The sequence below is a fragment of the Panicum virgatum genome, chromosome 9N (assembly GCF_016808335.1).
Source record: "Panicum virgatum strain AP13 chromosome 9N, P.virgatum_v5, whole genome shotgun sequence".
NCBI classification, from domain to species: Eukaryota; Viridiplantae; Streptophyta; class Magnoliopsida; order Poales; family Poaceae; genus Panicum; species Panicum virgatum.
In genome coordinates this window covers 64610235-64634950 of record NC_053153.1, presented here as the reverse complement: position 1 = coordinate 64634950, position 24716 = coordinate 64610235, and the positions used below count along the sequence as shown (strand labels likewise).

The window sequence follows — 24716 nt, the reverse complement described above, 5'->3', positions numbered from 1 at the left end:
GTAGGAGTCCTTGGTGTGGTCGCTGTTGAGCACCGCAGCGAGCTGGACGACCTCCTGGAAGGCTGGAACTCCGACAAAGGGGGATGCTCCACCGCCGCCGTCTGCCGCAGCTTCACCTGTTGGAAACGCCCGGGAACGCGTGTTCCGCAGGCTCGCTGTCATCCTCGCTCGCTCTAGCTCTCTCACTCGCCAGCGGACCGAGGTTGAAGATGAACAATATTTTTCAGCGACGAACGCCGCGGAGCCGATAGCTCCTGTATCTTGGCCTTTGATTGATAAAACGGACTCGGCAAAGTACAATTGGGGAGCACAGGGGCTTCTTGTAGGCCGGGGAGCTCCCCTCCACGACGGCGTCGCGCCCGGTCCACGCGGAACGTGCGCATCCACGACCCCGAGCCGTGCGCTCGACCTGGTCATGGCGGCCTCTACCGCAGGACCCGCGCCACGCACACCACTACTCCTCTCCCACTTCACTCGACGTGATCACCGCGGAGCAAGCCTCCCCGCGCGACCCACTGACCTGAACACGTCACGCTCCGCATGCGACACCACCGCGCCGTGCACGCGCAGGCGTGCCCATGGCGAGACAGACTCACGTTCACGAGGACACACTCGCGAACCACCTACCCTAGCGACACCAACGCACACGCTAGACTCACGCACACGCCACGGAACACACCATGACATGTTTAACCTAACAAACTCCCCCTGAACACGACATGGCGGAGTCAAACTCTTCACAGCAGCGTTGGGTCCTCGTCGACGTCGGTGAGCAGCGCCTTCTCATTCTTCTTCTTCGGGCAGTCTCTCGACATGTGTCCGCGCACGCCCAGTCGAAGCACTTGGCTCGGTAGCGGGTCCTACCGCACCCCGGCCCGAGCTCGTGCTGCTGCCGCCATCATCATCGTCGTAGTCTCAATCTCCTCCATGGCTGCCGTTCAAAATCGCTTTGACGACCTAGAATATATTAAAATTAGTTGGAGAGGATTTGACCTAGTAGTTCAAAATCGTTTTGAAGATTTGGGTTGAAACTATTGGTTTAGTTTGCATTGGGAGATAAGAGAAGTAGTTTGGATTGGTTTGGTTGGAATAGCAAGTGGGTGGAATTGGTTTGGTTTCTAAAGTGTGTTAATAATAATAAAATAGTTTGGTATGGTTTTGGTTTGGTTTCCAAACCATTAGTAGGGTGAACCAGCACCACCACCGTCTTGATCTTGCCCGCCATTATATTGAGTGATTGTGTACTAGGTTGTTTTCTTTCTTCTTCGATCAATCGATCGATGTTACATACGCTAGCTAGTTCAGTAACGAAGGAGCGAATAATGAAGAGGAGCTTATTAGCAAGAGATGGATGGATATAAAAAGGAAGAGATGAGACTATAGTGCATAGAAACGGGATGGAGTGTGCAAGGAACTTTTTTGCAAAAATAACGGAACTTTTATAGATGATGTGAAAGGCAAGTTTCCTCACAATATTTTTGCGGGAAAACAAAAACATAGGATGCTCTTGTGGCAACCACCGGAGGAAGAATGTATTAAAATAAATGTTGATGGAAGTTATGTTGAGACGATAGGAGAAGAAGCCTTTGTAGGGCTCATCATACAGGATCACACGGGACAAGTCCTTCTCTCTTAATGGATATACGTGTTTCAGTTACTCCTCAGCCGGAGAAGTAGAGCTCCTTGCATGTAGGGAAGGCTCCTGGTTGGCATTAGGCCTGATCATCTATTGGGTCAGGTCGGGTTCGGGTCCGGTCACTTCGGGTTTCGAGTTAAAAAATGTTGGCATGTGCCCGACCCGTGGCATGGTCGGGTTGCGTTAGGTTCGGATTGGGTCGGGTTGGCCCGCATTTTTGTGTGTAATTTTTTTGGTTCTATCAGTTTTTTTAGTTTTAGGTCAAAAATTTCGGCCCGTACCCGACCCGTCACTTGATTGGGTCGGATTTTTTCGGACGGGTTGGGTCGGATTTATCGGGTCGGGTGGCCATGATCAGGTCCAGTTGGCACACCAATGGTGTCACAGTTCAGTGATTTTAGAGTCTAATTGTTTTAGTTGTGTGGCTGCTCTTACTAAGCATGTAATTAATCGTTCTATTTATGCAAGCTTGGAAGAAGATAGCAAAAACATCATGAGAATGTTGGGAAATGTTTGTTTGGTCAAGATCAATAGAGAGCAAAATACAACAGTGCTAGACGAGCTTTCATCTCTGAGGTTTGGTTAACTAAAATTTCTACATGTATACAGCATGTTGTGGTCATAGATTGTAATGTGACCTAATTAAGCTTAATGATCAATCTTTTTCCCTCGAAAAAACTGAATAGCTCAGCAAAAATAGATTTATATATACGAGCTTTTGTGGCGGGAGATCTATATGCATGAGACAAAACATCGTTGACTTGGTGCTATGCTAATTGTTTAATTTAATGGGCTGGATTCTAAAGTTTGGACTTGGTGCTATCCAAGTGGTGGATCTGGTTCTGGGAAGGAGTTTCATTCATTTACGGAGTTTGGAGACCATTTGCTCGCCTTCTAAAGATTGCTAAACTTTATTTTTGCAGGGAGTTTGATCTGCAAGATCTTTGTGGCCCTAAAAAGATTGAGACACCTGTTTTGACATGACTTCACTTCGAAATTAGTGCATGATGATGGATGGCCCGAGACAGTAGAAACGTTGGGCACGAAATCAAACACTTGCCGGATTTAGTATGGTGTGCATAACTTGCCATGTGACAAATTGTGGCACCAACAAAACGTATCTCTAATCTGGGACCGCAACGCAACATAAAGACGCAAGAAAACCAAGGTTACGGAGAAAATAAGAATTTTCTTTCTCTATTTTTATTTACACGTCACATTAGATCTGTTCTAAGTCAAATTTGATCAGCATTAACTAAATTTATAAAAAAATAATAACATTGACAATACCAAATAATAACATTAACTAAATTTTTATTTACACGTCACATATGCTAGATAGTATTGTTGTTGCTGTATTTTTCTATAGACTTGATCAATGTTAGCTATGTTTGATTTATTATAAACCTAATACAACATGTAAAAAAATGGAGGAAGTAAGAACACTAAGATATTTTCCATAAAAGGATCACATCAATGCTGCAAACTTTGTTCTATAAGCTGGTTGATATCGGCTGATTCAATAGTGTTCTGTGAGAGAAAATAAGTTGAAATAAAAGAAAAGAGGAGCCGATTCGATAGTATCGATGGATGGTCTTGCTCTCTAATACACATGGAGATAAGGCGCAAAGGCGAAGACCTTTAGAAACCTAGCTATTCGTTCCTTGCTCTTCGTTGGAAAATACTAAGGATATCCTCCACATGTTACATGTCATATGAGTAGTCCTTCTTTATACGTGGTTAGATAACAACAACCGCAAATAATCTATCCTAGCCTGCACATGCGATTGCTGGCTATGGCCATGTGATCATGGAACATCTCATTTCTTCTACTAGTTGCTGGTCAATGGTCGAAACAACCCCAAAAGCAAATGAGGAATGGACAAAAAAAAGGCTGGACTGCTTGAATAAGACATGCATGCAATCTTTTTTTCTTTTTTGTCAAGAAGATTCTCCCAACCATTACGACTATATGTTCAGTCAGTCGAAAAACGTATCATAAAAATCTGGGAACGCCCCCGTTAGCACGAGAAATTTGGATATTTAGGACTGACTTCGCAGGCCTCACGTCTTTAGGGATCAAGTTCGCAGGCTTTTTAAAATGAGGGACTCCAGCTGCGAAGTATTTAAAAACATGGGATTATCACCTTTTCTTGAGTTTCTTTGATTTTCTTTAATCTTTTCCCTCTCCCAGGCACATGAACGGATGGTTTTGCCCTTCTGGCTGTCCTCATTCCGTTAGACCGGATCGGATCGCTCCTTTCTTCCGTTCGCTCTCACAGTTCTTCGCTCGCCGGCACCAGGTCGCCCCGCCGTTGAAAGCATCTAGGCCCCTAATTCGAGTTTTGGTAATTAATGACAATGGTTTGTGGATTAACGATTTCATTTGAGATAATGAGTATAGGTTGATCCACGGATGAAAGAGATTTGGTTGTGAACGTATGGAGCTTTGGAGATGATGAGCAAAGCTCGGGCACAAGGCAAAGGTATAAAATAGGGCTTTTGCATTTTACCGATCACAAGGCGTTTAGTGGATGAAAAGTGGCCGGATTTGTTGGATAGATAGCCGTACTATCAAGATGGGTCATGTACTCGTGCTTGACAGGACCTTAGTGCCATTTTGCTCAAAATGTCTAGTTGCATGCATGAGGGCTAACGGTGTTTTGAAAAGATTTGAAAAGGTCTAAGTTTGAGAGCTGACTGAGTAATGGCGGACAGTCCGCACCCGAGGGGCGGACAGTCCGCGCCAGTTCCAGAGGACTTGCAGAGGCTCTGGTGGTCTGGCGGACAGTCCGGCCCAGGTGGGCGGACGGTCCGCCACTATTTTTCAAAAATGTACCAGAGAGGGTGTCTCTCTGGTGGGCTTCAAAGTTGTACGGCGGACAGTCCACCCATGGGGCGCGGACGGTCCGCCGGCTAATCTTAGATTTGTACCAGAGAGGTTGTTTCTCTGGTTTGGGCTGAAAAGTGAACTGCGGATGGTCCACCCTTGGGGCACGGACGGTCCGCAGGCTAATTCGATTTTGTACCAGAGAGCTTGTTTGTCTCTGGTGAGTCAGATCTCTTAACTGCGGACGGTACGCCCCTGGGGAGCGGACGGTCCGCCAGGGCTTAACGGCTAGTTCTGACACGCATTAAATGCACTCTGACTCACTGGTTTATAACGGCGGACTGTCCGGTTTTTGAAACGCGGACGGTCCGCGACTTTGCAGAAAAGAGTGTAACGGCTAGTTTTTGAAGGGGTGTCTATATATACCCAATGCCCGGCCATTGGGTGTCTCTCTTGGCCATTTAGACTGCATACTTGACTTCATAGAGCTAAGGCAACCCTCTCTCACACACACTTGCTTAGAGATTGCATTTTTGTGGGTGTGAGGGCTTCCTAGTGCATTGCATCAAGAGTTTGAGCTTTGTGGCATTAGGGAAACCTCAAGCAATCGTCATCGACTTGTTACTCTTGGGAGTTGCCGCTCCCTAGACGGTTTGGAGAAGAGAATTTCGTGGTGCTCTGTAACACCCGGTTTATAAAAGGACATAAACCGAGCAATCATATACGTGCCAGGATCAAGTCACACGTATATACAACAGAATGAACAGTATATCATAGCACATATCACGTAAAAAGATATAATAAAGCGAATACGAATGTTATTTATTACATTAATGACAAAAATGTCTGATACAGCGGAAGCGAAGTACAAATACGGTAAAAACTCTCCGAAGCTGAGCAGGGCGCCACAGGGACGTCGACTGGGAGACGAACGCCTAGAAGTCCTCGTAGTCCTGGTAGCGCTGGACGAACTCCCTCGTGTCGGCAGGAACTGAGCAGCAGTAGCGTAGCCAAGAGGAAAAAGTAGAGAAGAGGCAAGAGTGAGTACACAACTTGTACTCAACTAGTATAACACAAACTATGAGGCTCTAGGCTGGCTGACTGACTGCATTAGCTTTTAAGTCTTGGCAAAATTTTATTAAAGCTATTTACTACGAGTTGATGAATTACCATTAACCCAGTTACATAGTAATTAATCAAGATTAAACATGATACTACTGAGAACCAAACCAAAACCAAGCCACCAAGGTAACCCCGAGAGGCACCTCCCTCGTCGGAAGGAGACAACCCCACTAATCAAAAGGAGGATCTGGGCCGCTCATAATCGTGAGCACGGCTAGCATATATTTACCAAGCATTTGGATGAATCTCGGTTTTGCAAGTTAAGAAATGAGTTAAATATCATTGATTTCTCAAATGTGGCTTGAAAACTAGCACATATGGCATATGGTTCTTTCATGCACTCTTTGTTTCATTTTTCTGATTTTTTGAGGTAATTTTGAGCCATTTATGAGTTTTCATGATTTTGCTCGATTTGTTTTTGAATTCTTGTTGTAACTTGCTCATATGAGTCTTTTGAAGGTTTTCATGCAAGATTTGAGATTTTTAGATTTTTATATGAGCAATGATCCCAAATCGAAGTTGGAATTGAGAAAGTTGGCAAATTTCTGGGCTGTCTGAAATTTGGTGCTGCGGACAGTCCGTGGGTAAGGTGCGGACAGTCCACCGTTCATGAGACTTGTCCACCAGAGGCTCTGCAGAGAAGTTGTCAACCGCAAAAATACACAGCGGACAGTCCGCCAAAGGACCGCGGACGGTCCGCCAGAGGCTGTGCAGAATTTGCCAAGGGCAGTGTCAGTCGGGTTGCAGTGTAAAAATTCAAAGGCGGACGGTCCGCCAGGATACCGCGGACAGTCCGCGAATTGGACAGAATGGTGGGGTCGGCCAGACTTGCCTTATAATGGATGTCACTCTCACCCCTCCCCACCAAACCGCACACAACATCCAAAAGGCTCTTTCTCTTTCTCTTTCTCTCTCAAGCATGTGGGGGAGACGACAAGGTCAAGGCTTTTTGGCGTGGTTCCCGGACGGTCCGAGAACATCCCCGGGCTCTTCTCAAGATTGTGCATCATGTCCTCTCGGTATTTTGACGAATCCCTAACTCTTGTTCTTGGATTTCTTTATTGGAAAGAGTTAGGGTTAGATGCTCCGATCTGTTTTTGGACCATGGATTCTTGAAAATACTTTGGGGATCTTATTCCTAGTGATGAGGAGATGCTATAGTTAAAATTTGGTTGGTGGATTTGAATCGAAACTCAAAATATGAATGAATCAAAGTTAAGGGCGATTTTGTGTTCCTGCGAAGAACAGATGGGTCGCGGACAGTCCGCCTGCTGGACGCGGACGGTCCGCCGTGGTAATTCATGAACCGCGGACGGTCCGCGTTCAGAAGTGCGGACGGTCTGCAAGTGTCAGATTTTTCAGAAGAATGCTGAATTGACTTATATCATTATGGATTGATCCTATTGCTTTAGTAATTGTTCTTATGGTTAAATCTTGATCTCAGGCCACCCCGGAAGATCATCAAGGTCACTGCTTCTAAAATCAAGAAGGCTATGTCTTCCAAAAGACAAAGAGACAGTGATGACTCCGATGATGTGGACTATGCTCCAAATATCAGTGAGATGGCTGCAGCATCTTCAGTAGGAGATACAGGTGATGAATCTTCAGAGGAAGAGACTGAGGGGGTTGAGGATGATGTTACAGATTTGATGGGGCTAGATCTACCTAGCCGACAGTGGACTGCAGAGAGCTATGCCAATGCAAGAGCAGTGGATCAGTTCAGTTTGCCTGGTGACACCAACATCCTCTTCTTCAAAACTGAGGTACAAAAAGATGCTTACTTTGGTCATCTAGTCAAGAAAAATGTATTCAAACATCAGACCATTGACCTAGGCTATATGAGACAACAACAAATCATGCCTGATCTAGTAGATAGATTTCAGCAAATGGGGTTAGCAAATTTTCTGCAGCATAGGTGTGATTGGAATGAAACTGTGATACGTCAGTTCTATGCCACTCTAGAGATCAACATGGTTGAGGAAACAATTAGGTGGACAACTGGCAAAAGAACCTATTATGCTACATTTGCACAGTTTGCTGAGGTAAATCAATTGGATTATAATTTCATCACTAGTGAGCAAAGTGTAAATGTTGTGTTAGAAAACCCTCTAGATGAGAATGACTACCCCATGTTTTATGAGCCTGCACATTTTGGCATTGCTAGAACCTTTGGGGGCACTCAGGGTCTGAGGCATCATCCTGCAGTGATCAATAAGATTGTCAGAGTCACATTCATGCCTAAGAGTGGCAATAAGGACAAGATTAGAGGGCACTATTGGAATGTGATATCTCATGTCATGAACGGAAATAGGATAAATGTCATTGCTCTTATCATGGATCAGCTTGCAGATTTGAGGCTTAACATGGAGATGAACTTATATTTTGCTCCATACATTATGTCCATCATCAAGGTTAAGTCTAGCTTCAGAGGGTTATGTGAAAGCAAGCACACACCTTTCAGGCCATTCAAGAATGACAATGCTTTTCTTTTGAGGCCTCTGACTCCTTTCCCTGGAGATGATATGGATGCTGAAGCACAGGGGCAAGATGGTGCTGATGATAGTGATGATGATGCTCACATGGGAGCAGCTGCAACTCAGCATGCCATGCCACCACCGCATCCTCCAGCTCAGCAGCAGTGGGCTCCTCCAGCTGGCTACTTTGACCCATATTTTACACCCATGCAGGAGAGCATGTCCTCTCAGATTGCGGGGTTGGCTAGTCAGATGCAAAATCAGATGAACCTCAACTTCCAGAACATGCAGCAACAGATGTTCCAGCACATGATGGCTCGGATGCAGGGGGTTCAGGAGAGCTTACACTCAGACATAGCAGCTCTTGACTCACGCTTTGAGGATTTGCCCTCTTCTGAGCAGTTTGAGCAGCTTGAGCAGAGGCAGGAGCAGCTAGAGCAGCGCTTTGATACTTTCAGCACAGCCTTCACCGGGTTTTCATACCACTTCTACTCGGTATTTCCGGCTCCAGTGCCGCCTCCAGAGTTCTACCCGCACCAGCCATTCTACCCACCACCACATCCTCCACCGCCGATGGATTGACCTTCTTGGCAATTGATGCCAAAGGGGGAGAAGGAGATTTGGAGTGCTTGGATCTAGGGGAGCTCATGGACTTCTCATGGAGATCATTCGTTTTTGGTTTCCGCTTGCCACTCATGATTATTTGTGTTGATCTATTGCATTACATGTTTATGATTTGTGTCTTGCATGAACTCTGTTTAAGACTTGTGTTTGGATTTGAACATTTGGTTTGTAATGTGTGATGAACTATGTTGGTTTGTGCTACTCTTATCTATGTATGTTCATCTTGTGGTTGTGAGGTTGTGCTAACCAAGCTAAATTTCATATCATATATATATTGTATCTTGTATGCCTCGATTTCTACTTGTAGGGAAAACTCTGTCAAAATTCTCAAATATATATATGTGCTCTTGGTATTCATGAAAATTTATATGCACATATCAAGGGGGAGTTCTCTCTACTCATCGAACTTGGTGAATTTATTCATACCATATTCTGAAACTTTCAAGAAAAATGAGTAAGTTCTTCTAAAATTCAATTCCAAGTCCACATTATGCCTAGTGTATAAAGTTGACTTGAACACTTTTACCACTCCAAAATTTAGTGTTGTCATCAATTACCAAAAAGGGGGAGATTGAAAGCATTTAGGCCCCTAATTCGAGTTTTGGTAATTAATGACAACGGTTTGTGGATTAACGATTTCATTTGAGATAATGAGTATAGGTTAATCCACGGATGAAAGAGATTTGGTTGTGAACGTATGGAGTTTTGGAGATGATGAGCAAAGCTCGGGCACAAGGCAAAGGTATAAAATAGGGCTTTTGCATTTTACCGGTCACAAGGCGTTTAGTGGATGAAAAGTGACCGGATTCGTTGAATAGATAGCCGTACTATCAAGAGGGGTCATGTACTCGTGCTTGACAGGACCTTAATGCCATTTTGCTCAAAATGTCTAGTTGCATGCATGAGGGCTAACGACGTTTTGAAAAGATTTGAAAAGGTCTAAGTTTGAGAGCTGACTGAGTAACGACGGACAGTCCGCACCCGAGGGGCGGACAGTCCGCGCCAGTTCCAGAGGACTTGCAGAGGCTCTGGTGGTCTGGCGGACAGGCCGGCCCAGGTGGGTGGACGGTCCGCCACTATTTTTCAAAAATATACCAGAGAGGGTGTCTCTCTGGTGGGCTTCAAAGTTGTACGGCGGACAGTTCACCCATGGGGCGCGGACGGTCCGCCGGCTAATCTTAGATTTGTACCAGAGATGTTGTTTCTCTGGTTTGGGCTGAAAAGTGAACTGCGGACGGTCCGCCCTTGGGGCGCGGACGGTCCGTAGGCTAATTCGATTTTGTACCAGAGAGCTTGTTTGTCTCTGGTGAGTCAGATCTCTTAACTGCGGACGGTCTGCCCCTGGGGAGCGGACGGTCCGCCAGGGCTTAACGGCTAGTTCTGACACACATTAAATGCACTCTGACTCACTGGTTTATAACGGCGGACTGTCCGGTTTTTGAAACGCGGATGGTCCGCGACTTAGAAAAGAGTGTAACAGCTAGTTTTTGAAGGGGTGTCTATATATACCCAATGCCCGGCCATTGGGTGTCTCCTTTGGCTATTTGGACTGCATACTTGACTTCATAGAGCTAAGGCAATCCTCTCTCACACACACTTGCTTATAGATTGCATTTTTGAGGGTGTGAGGGCTTCCTAGTGCATTGCATCAAGAGTTTGAGCTTTGTGGCATTAGGGAAACTTCAAGCAAGCGTCATCGACTTGTTACTCTTGGGAGTTGCCACTCCCTAGACGGCTTGGAGAGAGAATTTCGTGGTGCTCCACCAAGGAGATTGTTGAGGAGCCCCGATTTCGGTTGTGAGAGGTCTTGTGCTCACCTCACCTGAGTGGTGAAGAGCAACTCTAGTGGAATCGAGGTGTGGAGCGGTTCCTTGATTCAAGCCGGCTCAAGATCAAGAGGGTCTTGATAGAGGAGCGGTTGATTCTTGGAATCTACCTCAACGTGGATTAGGGGTGACCGGCAAGTCATCGACACCACGGGATAAATTCTTGTGTCAAGCTTGGTTACTTCTCTTGCTCACTTTAATTCTAGTTTTTACTTTGAGCAATTTACTTTACTAGAGCTTGATTTGTATCTTATCACCCTAGTTTGCAAACCCATCTAGAGATAGCAATAGCATGACATAGGGCTTTTCTTTATTACTAATTAAATTTCTCTAGAGTTGTTGGCTTTAGATTTTAAACCGCTTATTCACCTCCCTCTCGCCGGTGTTCTTGTTCCTACAGCCGTCCCCTCCCTTCACCTCGACCCCCACCTCCATCTTGGCCGTTTTCCTCTCCCCGCCGCCCACCTCGACCCCCACCTCCGGCCGCGACCCTCTCACCGCTCCAGTTGCACGCGGGCATGGAGGGAGCGGCTTGAGGGCGACGGCGCCCATCGCTGCGCGCGCTGCCCAGGGCGGGCGCTGCTGCGCACTGCCGTGCCACTTGCAGTCCCCCAAACCGCAGCCCCGGCGAGCCTGCTCTACCTGCCGCCGAGACCCCCTGCTCCGCGCGGCGCCAATGCTATACTGCGACATGGCCGCGCGGCACAGCAGGGACCCGCGACGTCGTGGTGGTGCGGCTGGCGGTGCCGGTCGCGGCAGCCGGGGAGAACCAGGGTGGGGAGAGCGGCGTCCGGGGAGAGCGGCGTCCGGGAAGAGCGAGGGGCGGGGAGAGCGGTGAGCCGGCGGGCGCCGAGAGCAGCGAGCGAAGACCTGGAGCGCGTGAGTTCAATCCGATCCGTTCTCACGGGATGAGGACAGCCAGAAGGGAAAAACCGTCCGTTTATGTGCCTTTGAGAGGGAAGAAGTTAAAGAAAATTAAAGAAACTCAAGAAAAGGTGATAATCCCATATTTTTAAACACTTCACAGCTGTAGTCTCTCATTTTGAAAGGCTTGCGAACTTGATCCCTAAAGACGCGAGTCCTGCCAAGTCAGTCCTAAATATCAAAATTTCTCCCGTTAGCACAGCCTGAATTGTGAAGACAGAGCTGCGGAACCTTGCCTTGCCGGCGGTGAGCTCAGACCAGCTGTACTACACGATACAAGTGGAGCGCAGCCCTAGAATCCAGTGATCCACGCCACCCCGTCAAGGAGACCAGACAAAAATACACAGATAGAACCACCCAGATCGCCCGGCGAGACGAAAATAGGAAGAGAGACCGGCGAGCTGCGGAGTCCAGAGCAGAGCACCCGCAGCGAAAAGGGCAGCAGGCAGGGCACGCAGTCACGCACGCACCCCCCCTCCGCCCCTTCCCTGTTCCGTTTCACCACGGCCGCGGCGTTTGTGTGGCCTCCGTCTCGTGTTATCCCTTCTCCGAGTTCTTCCGCCCTCCCCTCCTTCCCCCTCGGCAAAGCCCCCCCTCTCCTCTCCCGGTCTCGACCCCGGCTCGCCGCTCCCCGCGCCCAATTCGCGCCCCCACCGGAGGCGGCGGCGACCGCGCGAGGGCCTCCGCGCCGCCGATGAGATTGCGCCGCGCCGCGCCATGCAGACCCCGCCGCCCGCCGTGCCAGGTAACGGGCGCATCCGCTCTCCCCACCTCCCCGCCGCCGCAGCGCGATTCGGTCCTGCGGGCTCCGCTGCGCCGCCTAGGGTTCTCGATTTCGCCGCTTCCTTCAGGGGGTGTGACGCCTTTCGTGGTGCCTCTGTGCGCAGCGTCGTCGCTGGAGTGCGTGAGCTCGTGCAGGGCCACCTCGTGGAAGGGGGGCGGGAGGCCCTACGAATGCAGCGTGCTCTCGTGCGCGTGGAACGCGCCGCGCGCGCTCACGGGCGCGCTCGCCAGCACCGCCCAGTGCTCCTCCTGCGGCCACGCCGAGGCCGGAGGCGGCTGGAGGAGGCGTGGGCGATCCCGACGGAGTAACAACTTGGTGCGTCGCTGCTGCTCTCTTGCTGTTTCTGTTATTTGGAGCCATAGTGTGGATATGGATTTCGTGTTCTGCCTACTTAGGGCCAACTTAGTGGAAGTAGTGGTCCCCTATTCGATCGATTCTCCATTCTATGATTCTAGTAGCAAACATGTTTTATCTGACTTCAAATTGAGCCCTCTAGCCTCTAGGTTATGCAGGATAAGAAGTTAAAATGTGCTCTACTTGCAGATTTAATTTTTATTTTACAATTATTCAGTTAGCTGTTTTATTTCATTATGCATTTATTTGGTTACCTCACATGATCAGTTTTACAATTTCCGCTAGCAGGTCCTGTTAATTGTATTCACAGAATAACTTATATTAGACATAGAGCCTGATGTTCTCATGGTCTTGGTGAGCGTTGTTCAATGCCAGTAGAATATATCATGATTTAGTTACAGAGGTGAACTAATTGATTGCACGAGGCTTCATGAAAGACTGGCTTTTGAGTATAGTATAGTATAATTCTGTATCATTTATCTAGGTTTATAGGCGAGCAAAATGCATTGCTTGTTCCTTCTTGTGGCAAACTGGCAATCATTGCTTTTGCTACTGACTGACTGACTAGCTGAATGCTATATCATCAGCAGCAACATTACAGTCCATCCAATTGAATCAGAATTACTCTAGTAAATGGACCATTTTATTCTGTAATTGAGTTTAACGAACAATACAATCTGGAATTTGTTTTGCATGCATGGCATGGCATTTTTAAGTTCCAAAGTAAACAAGCTCTGGATAGATTCAGTTTCAGTTTCAGCGGTCCTCCCTGAAGTAGTCAAGCATCCTGTAATCACCTGTATAGCAGTTACTATCATTCCATGTACCTGCTTTTGACTTGATAAATCAATAACTGACATGCCTTTATACTGTTGCCTTTTCTCCTTTGCCATCTGGTTTGCATGCAGTTTTCTATTGGCCTCCTTGACCTTTTTTTTCTATGTTTCGTGTATTTGCTGTCTAGACATGGTTTTCTACTATACCTTTACTTAATAAATGTAGAGTAGACATACTCTATCTTTTAATAAATAGGTGTACTTTTAAACTTATTCTATCTGTTACTAGATAGGTGTGGTTTAGACATTGGCTTATCTCACACATGCAATGTTGTGCTTTTTATGTGTCAGTGGTGAATATAAGAGTTTGATAGCATGCATTCTAGAATGACATCCTTTCTGTCACAGAGCATAATAGGATTAATGATATCATTTTTAGTTTTCCAATTGACAGTTGTTTAAATTTTGCAAGGATCTATTGTAACTGTTGTAGCCAATATTTGGTGGAAGTACTAGCTGTGCTCCTAAGAATTTAGCAATCTCACAGACAAACTTGAGGTTGTTTTCTTCTTAGATTAGAAAAAAAATATATGAATGACTCCACACCGAATGGACCATTCCTCGAGGATGCCTTAATAACCGTCTAAAGTTCTGTTGTGTTCACCCACAGTTATCACCAGTTTTCCCTGGAATACACAGTTATAACAAACTACAGGACTACGTTCTCTAGTACAATATCTAGTAGTTAAGTTTTGTTCTTGGTGTGTTGACAACGGAAACATATAGATAGCATTTGGTTGTTTTGTGCATGCTACATTTTTTAGTTTCTACAGTCACATTTCCATTGGTTAGCATGCTACATTTTTTAGTTTCTACAGTCACATTATTGTTGGTTCTATATAAAAATAGTTGAGTTATTTTCTATTGCCTGTTGCTTATCTTTCAGTTACTGCACATCACCTTGGATGAGGACATTAATAAAGGGAGATTTGGTTATGGTTCATCGCCTGCTTACTCTGAAAGTTTTGTCAGACCTTGGTCTACTCCTGTCGACCCAACATGGAGAGCTTACTGCTATTCATCATCTGAATCCTTCATCCCCCCAGAGACTTTATGGGAGGTGTGTCATTTGATAACTACAACAGTGTTTGGCTTGTTCCTTTTCTTAAAGAAATGATGTATGATGCTCGCCATCGTACCTCTAACTTTAGCATAAATGTTAGCATATGCATGGAGTAAGGAATCGTTCTGTTCCTGGTAGTTGAACACCACGGAATTAATTTCTTTTCCACTTCCGTGGTGCCAACACAGGTTTTAACTAAAAAGGAAGAGGAAGTCAAGTTCCTTGAGAACTTCTGAAAATGTAGAAGTTCTGGGCTGAGCACAATACATTCAATTCACCAACCATGCCACTTTTTCCCAACACCACTGTATTTTGTAACTTGGTAGTCCTTAGGTGAAGCATGGCTTAGCGTTAATGCTAAGGTTCCTTATGTGAAGCAAGAGTTGACTTCAATCCTAGTGAATTACAATTGTTTTCTGCATTTATATAACAGGATCTCAATCCAGTTGTTTCATATCTTCGACCTGAAGAGTTAAACTTTGTGCATGACGCTTTGAAGGTAACTGATACACGATATCTTCCTTCCATGCTATTTTAGAAAGCATTTATGAACTTTTTGTTTTCTGTGGAAGTGCCTGCATGAATGGCTGCCTCATGATATGTCATTAATAATTGCAGTTGGCATATGAAGCACACAGTGGACAAAAACGGCGAAGTGGAGAGCCATTCATTATTCATCCTGTTGAAGTCGCTCGTATTCTTGGAGAGCACGTGAGTAGTAATATTGTTAACACTGGTGATGTATTTTCCTTGAATTTCCCTAGGGTCTAGTAGCAATGAAAGTTTTATATCTCATTGGACATAATTAGGAACTTGATTGTGAAAACATTGACACTATGGTGATGTGATTTCTTTAATTGTCCCTAGTATTCACAATGAACCTAAGTTCTGTTCTGTTCAATTTACGTAATTAGGAACTTGACTGGGAATCAATTGCTGCTGGTTTATTACATGACACTGTTGAAGATACAGATGTGGTTACCTTTGAAAGAATAGAAAATGAGTTTGGGCCAACTGTGCGTCGCATTGTTGAAGGGGAGACAAAGGTACACTATTGGTGACTTCAATCTTTCCTTTCTTTTTTTGTATGGCTGCAGTTTATATATACATATTTCGGATTATGTAGTAAATTGAATGCCAAAAACCTGCTCCATTTTAAATGTAGGTATCTAAGTTGGGTAAACTTCAGTGCAAAAGTGAGGGTAGTTCGAAACAAGATCTTAAAGCAGAAGACCTAAGGCAGATGTTTCTTGCCATGACAGAAGAGGTATTCTTTTTTTAATCACATATGGACTATCTTATCAGAAAAAGATTTACTTCTGTAGCTCTTACTTAAAATATATGTATATATAAAAAAACAATGCTGTAGGTTCGTGTGATCATTGTCAAACTGGCAGACAGGTTGCATAACATGCGTACTCTCACACATATGCCCCAGCACAAGCAGGTGAATTCTTGTTCCAGTGACTTAAGACACGCCTGCACCATACTTTCATTCTAAGCACTAAGGACAACTTCTTGCAGTATGCCATCGCCATGGAGACATTGCAGGTCTTTGCCCCTCTAGCAAAACTCCTTGGGATGTACCGAATAAAGGTATCTGCTGTTGATGTTGCCTAGGACATATAAGAGCTAACTTTAATACTGTATTGTTTTTTGGCTCTTAATTCTCTGTAGATCTGTGGAGTATCTGTTCATTTATGAGGAATATCTGATGTTTCTCTCTTAGTTCTTCCTTCCATTTGACCAGCAGCTTTTGTCTTTGTAGTCTGAGCTGGAATATCTATCCTTCATGTACGTGAACCCCATGGGTTTTGTTGAACTAAGGAAAAGAGTTGAAGACTTGTACAAGGCTCATGAACAAGAATTGGAAGAGGTGCTGTGTTTGATTGCTACTTATATGTTCTGATTGCTACAGCATGATTCAACATCATTCTCTTGCGTTTGCAATGGATGGCATTACTTTTTGACTTTTCAATTCCAGGCAAATAAAATTTTAAGGCAAAAGATTGCTGAGGATCAGTTTCTTGATCTTGTGAGTGTTGAGACAGAAGTGCGCTCTGTTTACAAAGAGCTCTACAGGTGAGCACATGCCATCTCATTAAACTAAAAGTGCTGCTGGCTTGATACTCCAAAGAGAGTTCTATCTATTTCATGTCAAACTGAATATAGTCTATGCTTGCTGTAGTGCTGACATGCTATAGTATTGCCTAGATCTTTCTTGCATAATTTTGCAACTCATTTCCTATGAGATCATAACATGTACCATTTTGCTACACATTTTCACTGCTTTGTGGTAGGGTAGCACCTGCATGCTCATTTGCTTAATTATGCATCTCAACTGCAGTTTAAACCAAAAGATCAATCAAAATATATTAATATTATGTCATGAGTGTCCTCTGGTTCTTAGTTTGAAATTGATATGGTTGTTTATATGGTGGATTATTTATTATACGAGCCATCTTTCAGCATTTACAAAACTACCCTCAAATCCAAGAGTTCAATAAATGAGGTGAACCAGGTTGCTCAGGTACGTCTTTCCGAAATTTCATACTATTTATATTACCCTTTTGAATATCCCATATTTGTAAAATAACTACTTGTTATTTGCTTAGCTGCGGATCATCATAAAACCAAAATCCTGCAATGGTGTTGGACCATTGTGCACTGCACAACAGGTAAACCTAACAACAAATTACAATACGCCTATACATTGAATTTTTTATTGGCTCATAAGTCACAAGTATGTTTAATTGAATTTAGATCTGCTATCATGTTCTTGGTCTTGTTCATGGCATATGGACACCGATTCCTCAAGCTGTGAGTTATCTACCTTTTGTCCTATTCAATGTTCTTTTGTGAATTATACCATTTTATCTAGCAATCAATTGTTGCAACAGGTGAAAGATTACATTGCAACTCCAAAACCTAATGGCTACCAAAGTCTACACACAACAGTGATACCATTTCTTAATGAGAGTATGTTCCATTTGGAAGTTCAGGTAATGCTGCCTGCTAATTTGTTAAATTTAAAAAGGCAAATCTCAATCAAAGAATGTATTTTCATTCTGTTGTTCATTGTGATTTATGTTAAAAATTCTAACTGTATTGCAGATTAGAACAGAAGATATGGATTTAATAGCAGAAAGAGGCATTGCTGCACATTACAGTGGAAGGGGGGTGGTTTCTGGACCTGTTCGCCCTGGAATATCAAGTGGAAGAAATTCCAAGGGAAAAGTAATCTGCCTCAACAATACAGGATTTGCTCTGAGGGTATTATATGCTCTTTAATACTGATGTTTTTAAAGCTTATTTTTAAAGCTTATTTGAATAGCTTACCATCTTTTATAGATTGGTTGGCTCAACGCAATCCGCGAATGGCAAGAAGAGTTTGTTGGTAATATGAGTTCTAGGGAATTTGTTGATACAATCACCCGAGATCTTCTGGGAAGTCGTGTTTTTGTGTTTACTCCTAAAGGCGAGGTGAGACAATGAACTTGGAGACATTACTTAATAGCATATATCCTGTTTTGGGGGGTCTGAATATGCTGTTACATGTAGATTAAAAACCTTCCTAAGGATGCCACAGTGGTTGATTATGCTTATTTGATCCATACTGAAATTGGCAACAAAATGATTGCAGCAAAGGTAACTTTTGAAGAAAAATGACTATACATTGTTAAGGATGAATTCCATTATTGTCTTCATAATTCGTATGCTCTTCTGCAGGTGAACGGCAATCTAGTTTCGCCGATCCATGTACTTGCAAATGCTGAAGTGGTGGAGATTATAACTTACGATGTCAGTATTCCTCTCTTAAACTGCATGTTTTCTTTCTGTTCTAGATTTTTTACTATTCTGCAATTGTCAAGATACATGCAACTGTGGCTTTGTCAAACTTTTGCAGTGTTTACATGCTTATTGGTCAATTTTTGCCCTTAAAATCTTGTTTTCCTGATTGGAACCTTTGGAGATCGTAGTTCTCAAAATTTATCGGAGCGTATGACCAACATTTGCAAAACATTTTGTTTGTCCAAAACGTTATGTATTCATGACTGGAGATAGTATTGGAGAGATGCATAGTTCATTTTGACAACCCTCTGATAGAAATATGATAATAACCGAGTGTTTCGGATTCTTGTTGATTGCTCAAAAGGTTATGTCCAGATTCTACCAAGTCAGGCCTTCATAGATCATTCTATTCTCCACCAACCGGTGTACATCTTGAAATAAAAACCTTGGAATACCTGGGGAATTAGCTATAACTTGACAAAGTAAATATGATGTTAATAGATTCATCGTGAAACCAAATATCACAACATGGTCTTTTCTATTTGAAACAAATTATTTTCAGAGATATTATTGGTCAAAGATACAAATGTCTGACGACAAACCTAAACGTAGCTAAATTCCGGGACGGAGGGAGTAATTCCTTTATAGGACACATGAATTTGTGGCACTTCTTGTTTCAATTTAAGAGTTAAGACATTGTTCTACAAAACAGCCACCAAGCCACTAACCCGTTACAAGCATACTGAGTTTAAGGCCCTGTTTGGGGGAGCGTTTCCCAGCTTCTGCGACTACGGGAAGCTCCAGAAGCGAGAAGCTCCCCCAAACGGCATTGTTTCTCTCACAATCCTAAAGCTGGAAAAGCTCATTTTACACTAGAAGCGAAAAGCAACAACGGAGGAGCTTCCCGAGCTTTTGCGGTTCCGCCCCCTTCCTCGTCTCTCACCTCTCCTTCCCTTCCACTCTCTCCCTCGTCTCTCCCCCACTCCAACCACTGGTGGCTGCGTCCGCTCGAGCTCCGGCCGCCTCCACCCGAGCTCCGCCCGCCGGCTGCCTCCACCGAGCTCCGCCCGACGGATCCACCCTCGACCCGAGCTCCGCCCGCCTCCACTCGAGCTCCGACCGCTGGTGCGACGGAGGAGGATGAGCCCGCCCGCCGGCGCGGAGGGGTGTGAAGGAGGTCGACGAGAGGGGCGCGGAGGAGGACTAGCTCTCGCCGGCGCGGAGGAGGACGAGCTCCCCTGGGCGCGCGGCCGGTGCGAGGGCGAGCTCCCAGGGGCGGCGCTCCCTCGCCCTGAGCCGCGGCCGCCGCATCCTCCCTCGCCCCGAGCCGCGGCCGCCGCATCCTCCCTCGCCCACCGCGGCCGCTGCGTCCTCCCTCGCCTGCCGTCGTCGCCGCGGCCTCCCTCCCCTGGGCGGCGCGGCTGGGGTTCGGGCCTGGCGGGGTGAGCTCCCCTAGGCGGCGTGGCCGAGGCTCGTGGCCGGCTGGAGCTCCCCTCCCCTGAGGCCCTGACGGCCATGCCGCCCGAGCTCCCTCTTGTGCCGATAAGCGCATTTTCAGAAGCTCCCCCAAACAAACATGGTTAGCTTCTCTGAAAAGCAGCTTCTTAGAAAAGCAAATGGAGCTTTTCCTAGTAGAGCTTTTGGAGAAGCTGCAGCTCCCCCAAACAGGGCCTAAGAGAGATTGTGCATGCAGGGATCGGCATGGACCTTTCCTTGTTTTCATGTTGTTGGGGGCGCCACCTTCGGCCATCGACCGAAGGCCCGCGCGCAGTTTGAATGCAACGACAAGGTCTCCTCCCGGCTCGGCAAGCCGAGCAGTCAAAGGGCTTCAAGCTTCGGGCTTCAAGCTTCGCCGTAGTCGCCGTAGGCGCCTCGGTCTTCGTCACTCTTCGCTTCTCTTCGTCTTCGCCTGTGGCGAACCGGTCTTCGCCGTAGGCGCCTCGGTCTTCGCCCGAAGCTTGAAGCCCTTTGACTGCTCGGCTTGCCGAGCCGGGAGGAGACCTTGTCGTTGCATTCAAACTGCGCGCGGGCCTTCGGTCGATGGCCGAAGGTGGCGCCCCCAACACATGTTAACTGATTCATGATATCTTTCTCATTGTTTTCTGACTGATCCGTATTGTGAATACACGCATGCATTGTAGCATCTCCATGAGACCAAATGCTACTTTTCTTTTTCCCAGAGGACATGTATTTTAAGTGAATCAACCAGTCTGTCGTTTTTTTAGCCTAGGGCATTGGGTGCATAACCAATCTGATGCCAATGCCCTTAATCAATATATGAAGGCAGCCATCAAGGCTACTGGCCTACATAAGGGCATAAAGGTGTGATTACTGCCTACTAACTGCAACTGTATTTTAAAATATTGTTTTAATGTTGTAACAACTTGGATGCATGTCTAGACTACATATATGTTTGTAGTATCACAACGCTCCTCATTTTACTGCACTGTATCTGTCAGGAGGACTTCAAGGGAGCAATTGCATTGGCAAAAATGTATTATATCCATGAGCATCTGGATTAACTCAACATATTTGTTTCCTGTTTCAGAAATTATCCAGTAAATATGCATTCCAGCGCCACCAGCAGTGGCTACAGCACGCCAAAACTCGCAGCGCTAGACACAAAATTATGAAAGTATGTGTTACTATCATTTTAAATTATTTTCATATATTATCAGATGGTTGCAGTAATGAATCCTTTCCTTATCCAGTTCTTAAGGGAGCAAGCTGCCCTTTCTGCTGCTGAAATTACTGCTGAGGCAGTTAATAATTTTGTTGCTGATCTTGAAGATGAAAGTGACAGTGAGCTTTCAATTCCAAGCACCAAGAATGAAGATAGTAAATTCAACTGGGAGAAGATACTAAATTCAGATAAATTATCCTTTGTCAACAAAAGTAGCAATGGCTTTTTACCTGTTAATAATGTTCATCCAAAGGTCAATGGAAAGCAAAATAAAACTCTTAAGGAATTGGGCATCAAAATTAATGGTCATTCTGCAATTCGAGGTGATAGCTTCAGTGAGTTAACGCACCCTGGCAATTCCGCCTGTAAGGAAGTTTTCCCTGGTTTGGATCACTGGAAATCTGGTAAGATTTCTGGTTGGCATAATGCGGAAGGCAACTCTGTCCAATGGTTTTGCATAGCCTGTGTTGACCGAAAAGGTAATATATTGAGAAAGTTCCCTATATGGCCCTTTTAAAGTTAGCTCTTCCTTTGCTGTACTGTTGTACTAAAGAGAAAATTTATACTGATTTGTATCCTATCTACTTTGAAGTATTATCTGAGCTTTACTGCAAACTTGTTCTTGTGCAATTGCTGTGTGTTCTCTGTGCATAGCTATTTGCCTAACCACCTTTAAGAGGCTGATTCGACAATTGTGCATTCTGTTGCTTTTCTTTTGTCAAATGTAATACTTCTTATTTGTAGCTGCTACTACCTTGTACTAATTATTCCTTGCATTTTCTATCTTTTCAAAAAAAATATTGTGATCAATATTTGATTGGTAATGTTTGCAAAATCTCGTGAATTAATTTGATGACATTCACAGGGATGATGGCGGAAGTTACATCAGCTTTAACAGCCTGTGGAATTACCATATGTTCTTGTGTGGTAAGGGAACTGTGTGAAATGTCCATCTTTTCATTTTTTCCAATGGCCATTCAGCTATTTTCTCAGTTATTTTACTGATTTTTGCATCCACTTAATTGGATATACATCCTCTTTGTATTGTTAGTGCATAATCATCTTCTTGTGTTTTCCAGGCAGAAGTTAATAAAAGGAGGGGAATGGGTGTAATTCTGTTCCATTTTGAGGGAAGCTATGAGAATGTGGTATGCTTGCTTTACTGATATTACCTCCAGTCATGAATGCATGACGCCTTGTGCTGTCTGGTATTCGTCTTTCAAGCATGTTCTTCTACATTAGCATTCTACCTAAATATTCTCTCTACTTGCAGGTCAGTGCATGCTCAAGTGTTGACATGATTCATGGTGTTCTTGGCTGGTCTGTTGGATGTAGCTGGTGTCCATTGGGTGTTCTTGAGTGCTAGTGGATATTGAGAGACTCATGTGACCACATTAGTTCACCACTTCACTATTATCTCCCCCAAGATGGAGATAATTTTGGAAGCACCGCATCGGTCGCTCAGTAATTTTGTTGGTCAGATCTTGGTTGGTGAGCGAGTGGAACCCTTCCCTTTTCTGTGGAAGCAGACATTGAAGGGGGAGCAAATTAGAACCAGATAAATGCATCATTCTAAAAGAGAGTGTACATAGCAGAGCGAGTAGGTTACTGTTAGTGCAGGGATCGATTGGTTGATATAGACAGCCTTAAAAAAGATTGATAAAGGCTGTGCCCCCCCCTTCCGTGGCTTACATATACTAGTTGTCTACTTGAATGTGCAGCTAGATTTTTGACCTGGAACGCTAATTCCCAAATTTTGTCCGCATTTGGTTTTTCTCATAGTCTGCCTGTAAATTTTATTGTATAGCTCCAATTTTGCAATGGAAAATTTTGACTGGTACATGCACACTTCGAATAACCTGTCATCTGGTTCAGTTTGAATGGTATTCTAAACTGGGGACTGGATCTCATGCTTCTGCTAATTTTTGCAGCTGCATTGTGAGTGGTTAATTGTATAATTAGATGACGATAAGAAAGTAGTTTGCTTTGTTCTGTATAGAGGGAATGGAAAAGTGTTCATGTGGCAGTCTATCTCCATGAAGAAGAGTTCAGTGCTTTGATGAATGCTGGCATCTCTATATTTTACAGGAGAAACTTCTGTGGATTCACGTAGTGACATTTTTTTACTAGTTAATCAACTGCAACGACAATAACATAAAGAATGTGTTGATGTGTTTGTAGATGGCGTCTCTGTTTCAACTTTCTGTCATATGAGCCTAATTGACAATGTTGTTACAATACTTTATTTGATCTCATCAAAACAGCAGTTACAATTGAGGCCACGAAACTCATGGTTAAGGCAATGATAACAGCCATTGTTAAGGTTGCTGTAACAGCCATGTTTATTGAGCTGTTAGAGGAAGAATTGAAACATTACATTTATGTTAGATGTAACATCCACCGCGTGTAATCCTTATATATGTAACCTTTTGGATCAATGAGAAAATGACTACAGTTTACATCATCTTGTCTCCAATATTTTCCTAACACGTTATCAGCAGGTTCTTCCAATTGAGCTAGGACACGAGATTACCAGTTTACAAGGGTAAGAATGGTTCCTAGATCATCTTCCTTTGAAACTGGTTCATCCCTCTCAAGAAACCTCCATGCGCGACTCCTTTGCCGTATGCTCGATGCACTCCTCCAGACTCCCCTCATCACCCTCGACGTGGCGGGAGGCCGGCGCGGCCTTATTGGGCCGGTCAGGCCGGCCCAGCAGCCGCCGGCCTTAAGGACCGGCTCGGGCTAGGGTTGGGGGGCTAACCTCCACCCGTGACTCGCCGCCACCGCACCATGCCTGGGCGCCGGCGTGGCGCCGGGCGCGCCTCGCCGGGCCACGCCTGCCCGATCTGCCGCGCCTGGGCGTGTGCTGATGCGCCAATGCCAGGGCGGTCCGCCTCGCAGCCGCGCTAATGCGCCGCACCAGGCTGGCCCGCCTCGCCGTACACTAGAGGACGTCGTCGACAGCCGCCGCCGCTGCGAGCGCTGATACGCCGCTGCCACGTCGCGTCGTCCGCCACCACTCGCCGGCGCCCGGACCTGTCTCACCCGCTCTGCTCAGGCCTCCCCCTCACCTGAGGGTGGGGGGCGTCGTGCCGCGCCGTCGCCGCTCATCTCTGCCGGGACATGCCCGATCTTGATGATGCAGTGGCGGTAGCCAGGGCGGGCATTGGCCGTCGCAGCTGCGGTCGGGCGGCTCAAAGCATCTAGGCTCCTAATTCGAGTTTTGGTAATTAATGACAATGGTTTGTGGATTAACGATTTCATTTGAGATAATGAGTATAGGTTGATCCACGGATTAAAGGGATTTGATTGTGAACGTATGGAGTGTTGGAGATGATGTGCAAAGCTCGGGCTCAAGACAAATGTATAAACTAGGGCTTTTGCATTTTACCGGTCACAAGGTGTTTAGTGGATGAAAAGTGACCGGATTTGTTGGATAGATAGTCGTACTATCAAGAGGGGTTGTGTACTCGTGCTTGACGGGTCTTTAGTGCCATTTTGCTCAAAATGTCTAGATGCATGCATGAGGGCTAACGATGTTTTTGAAATAGTTTGAAAAAGATCTAAAGTTTGTGAGCTGATAGCCTAAAGGCGGACAGTCCGCACCTTGTGTTCGGACGGTCCGCACCTGTACCAGTGAGCATGTTTGGCTCTGGTGGGAATGGCGGACAGTCCGGCCCAAATGGGCGGACAGTCCGCCACACTAATCAAGAGTGTACCAGAGACTTGTGTCGTCTCTGGTGAAAAAGGAAGTTGAACGACGGA

The 24716-nt window shown here is 45.3% G+C and overlaps 1 protein-coding gene across 2 annotated transcripts; it reads left to right on the top strand.

Annotated features, from left to right (window-relative positions):
- The first annotated feature begins 11900 nt into the window (after window positions 1–11900).
- Window positions 11901–22799, top strand: LOC120687231 (putative GTP diphosphokinase RSH1, chloroplastic). 2 transcript variants are annotated; one of them, XM_039969225.1, is made up of 24 exons: window positions 11904–12181; window positions 12324–12535; window positions 14297–14470; window positions 14907–14972; window positions 15092–15184; window positions 15388–15519; window positions 15639–15740; window positions 15843–15920; window positions 15998–16069; window positions 16242–16349; window positions 16458–16555; window positions 16943–17003; window positions 17089–17151; window positions 17237–17293; window positions 17374–17475; window positions 17588–17746; window positions 17825–17956; window positions 18035–18121; window positions 18203–18274; window positions 20814–20900; window positions 20977–21427; window positions 21814–21875; window positions 22028–22096; window positions 22222–22799. In XM_039969225.1, the coding sequence occupies exons 1-24, from the start codon at window positions 12154–12156 to the stop codon at window positions 22312–22314; spliced, it is 2658 nt and encodes an 885-aa protein (XP_039825159.1). In that variant the 5' UTR covers window positions 11904–12153; the 3' UTR covers window positions 22315–22799. The 2 variants fall into 2 exon arrangements, with proteins under 2 accessions (XP_039825160.1, XP_039825159.1); XM_039969226.1 differs by lacking the exon at window positions 18035–18121 and having other exon boundaries at window positions 11901–12181; window positions 22222–22796.
- The last annotated feature ends 1917 nt before the right edge of the window (window positions 22800–24716 follow it).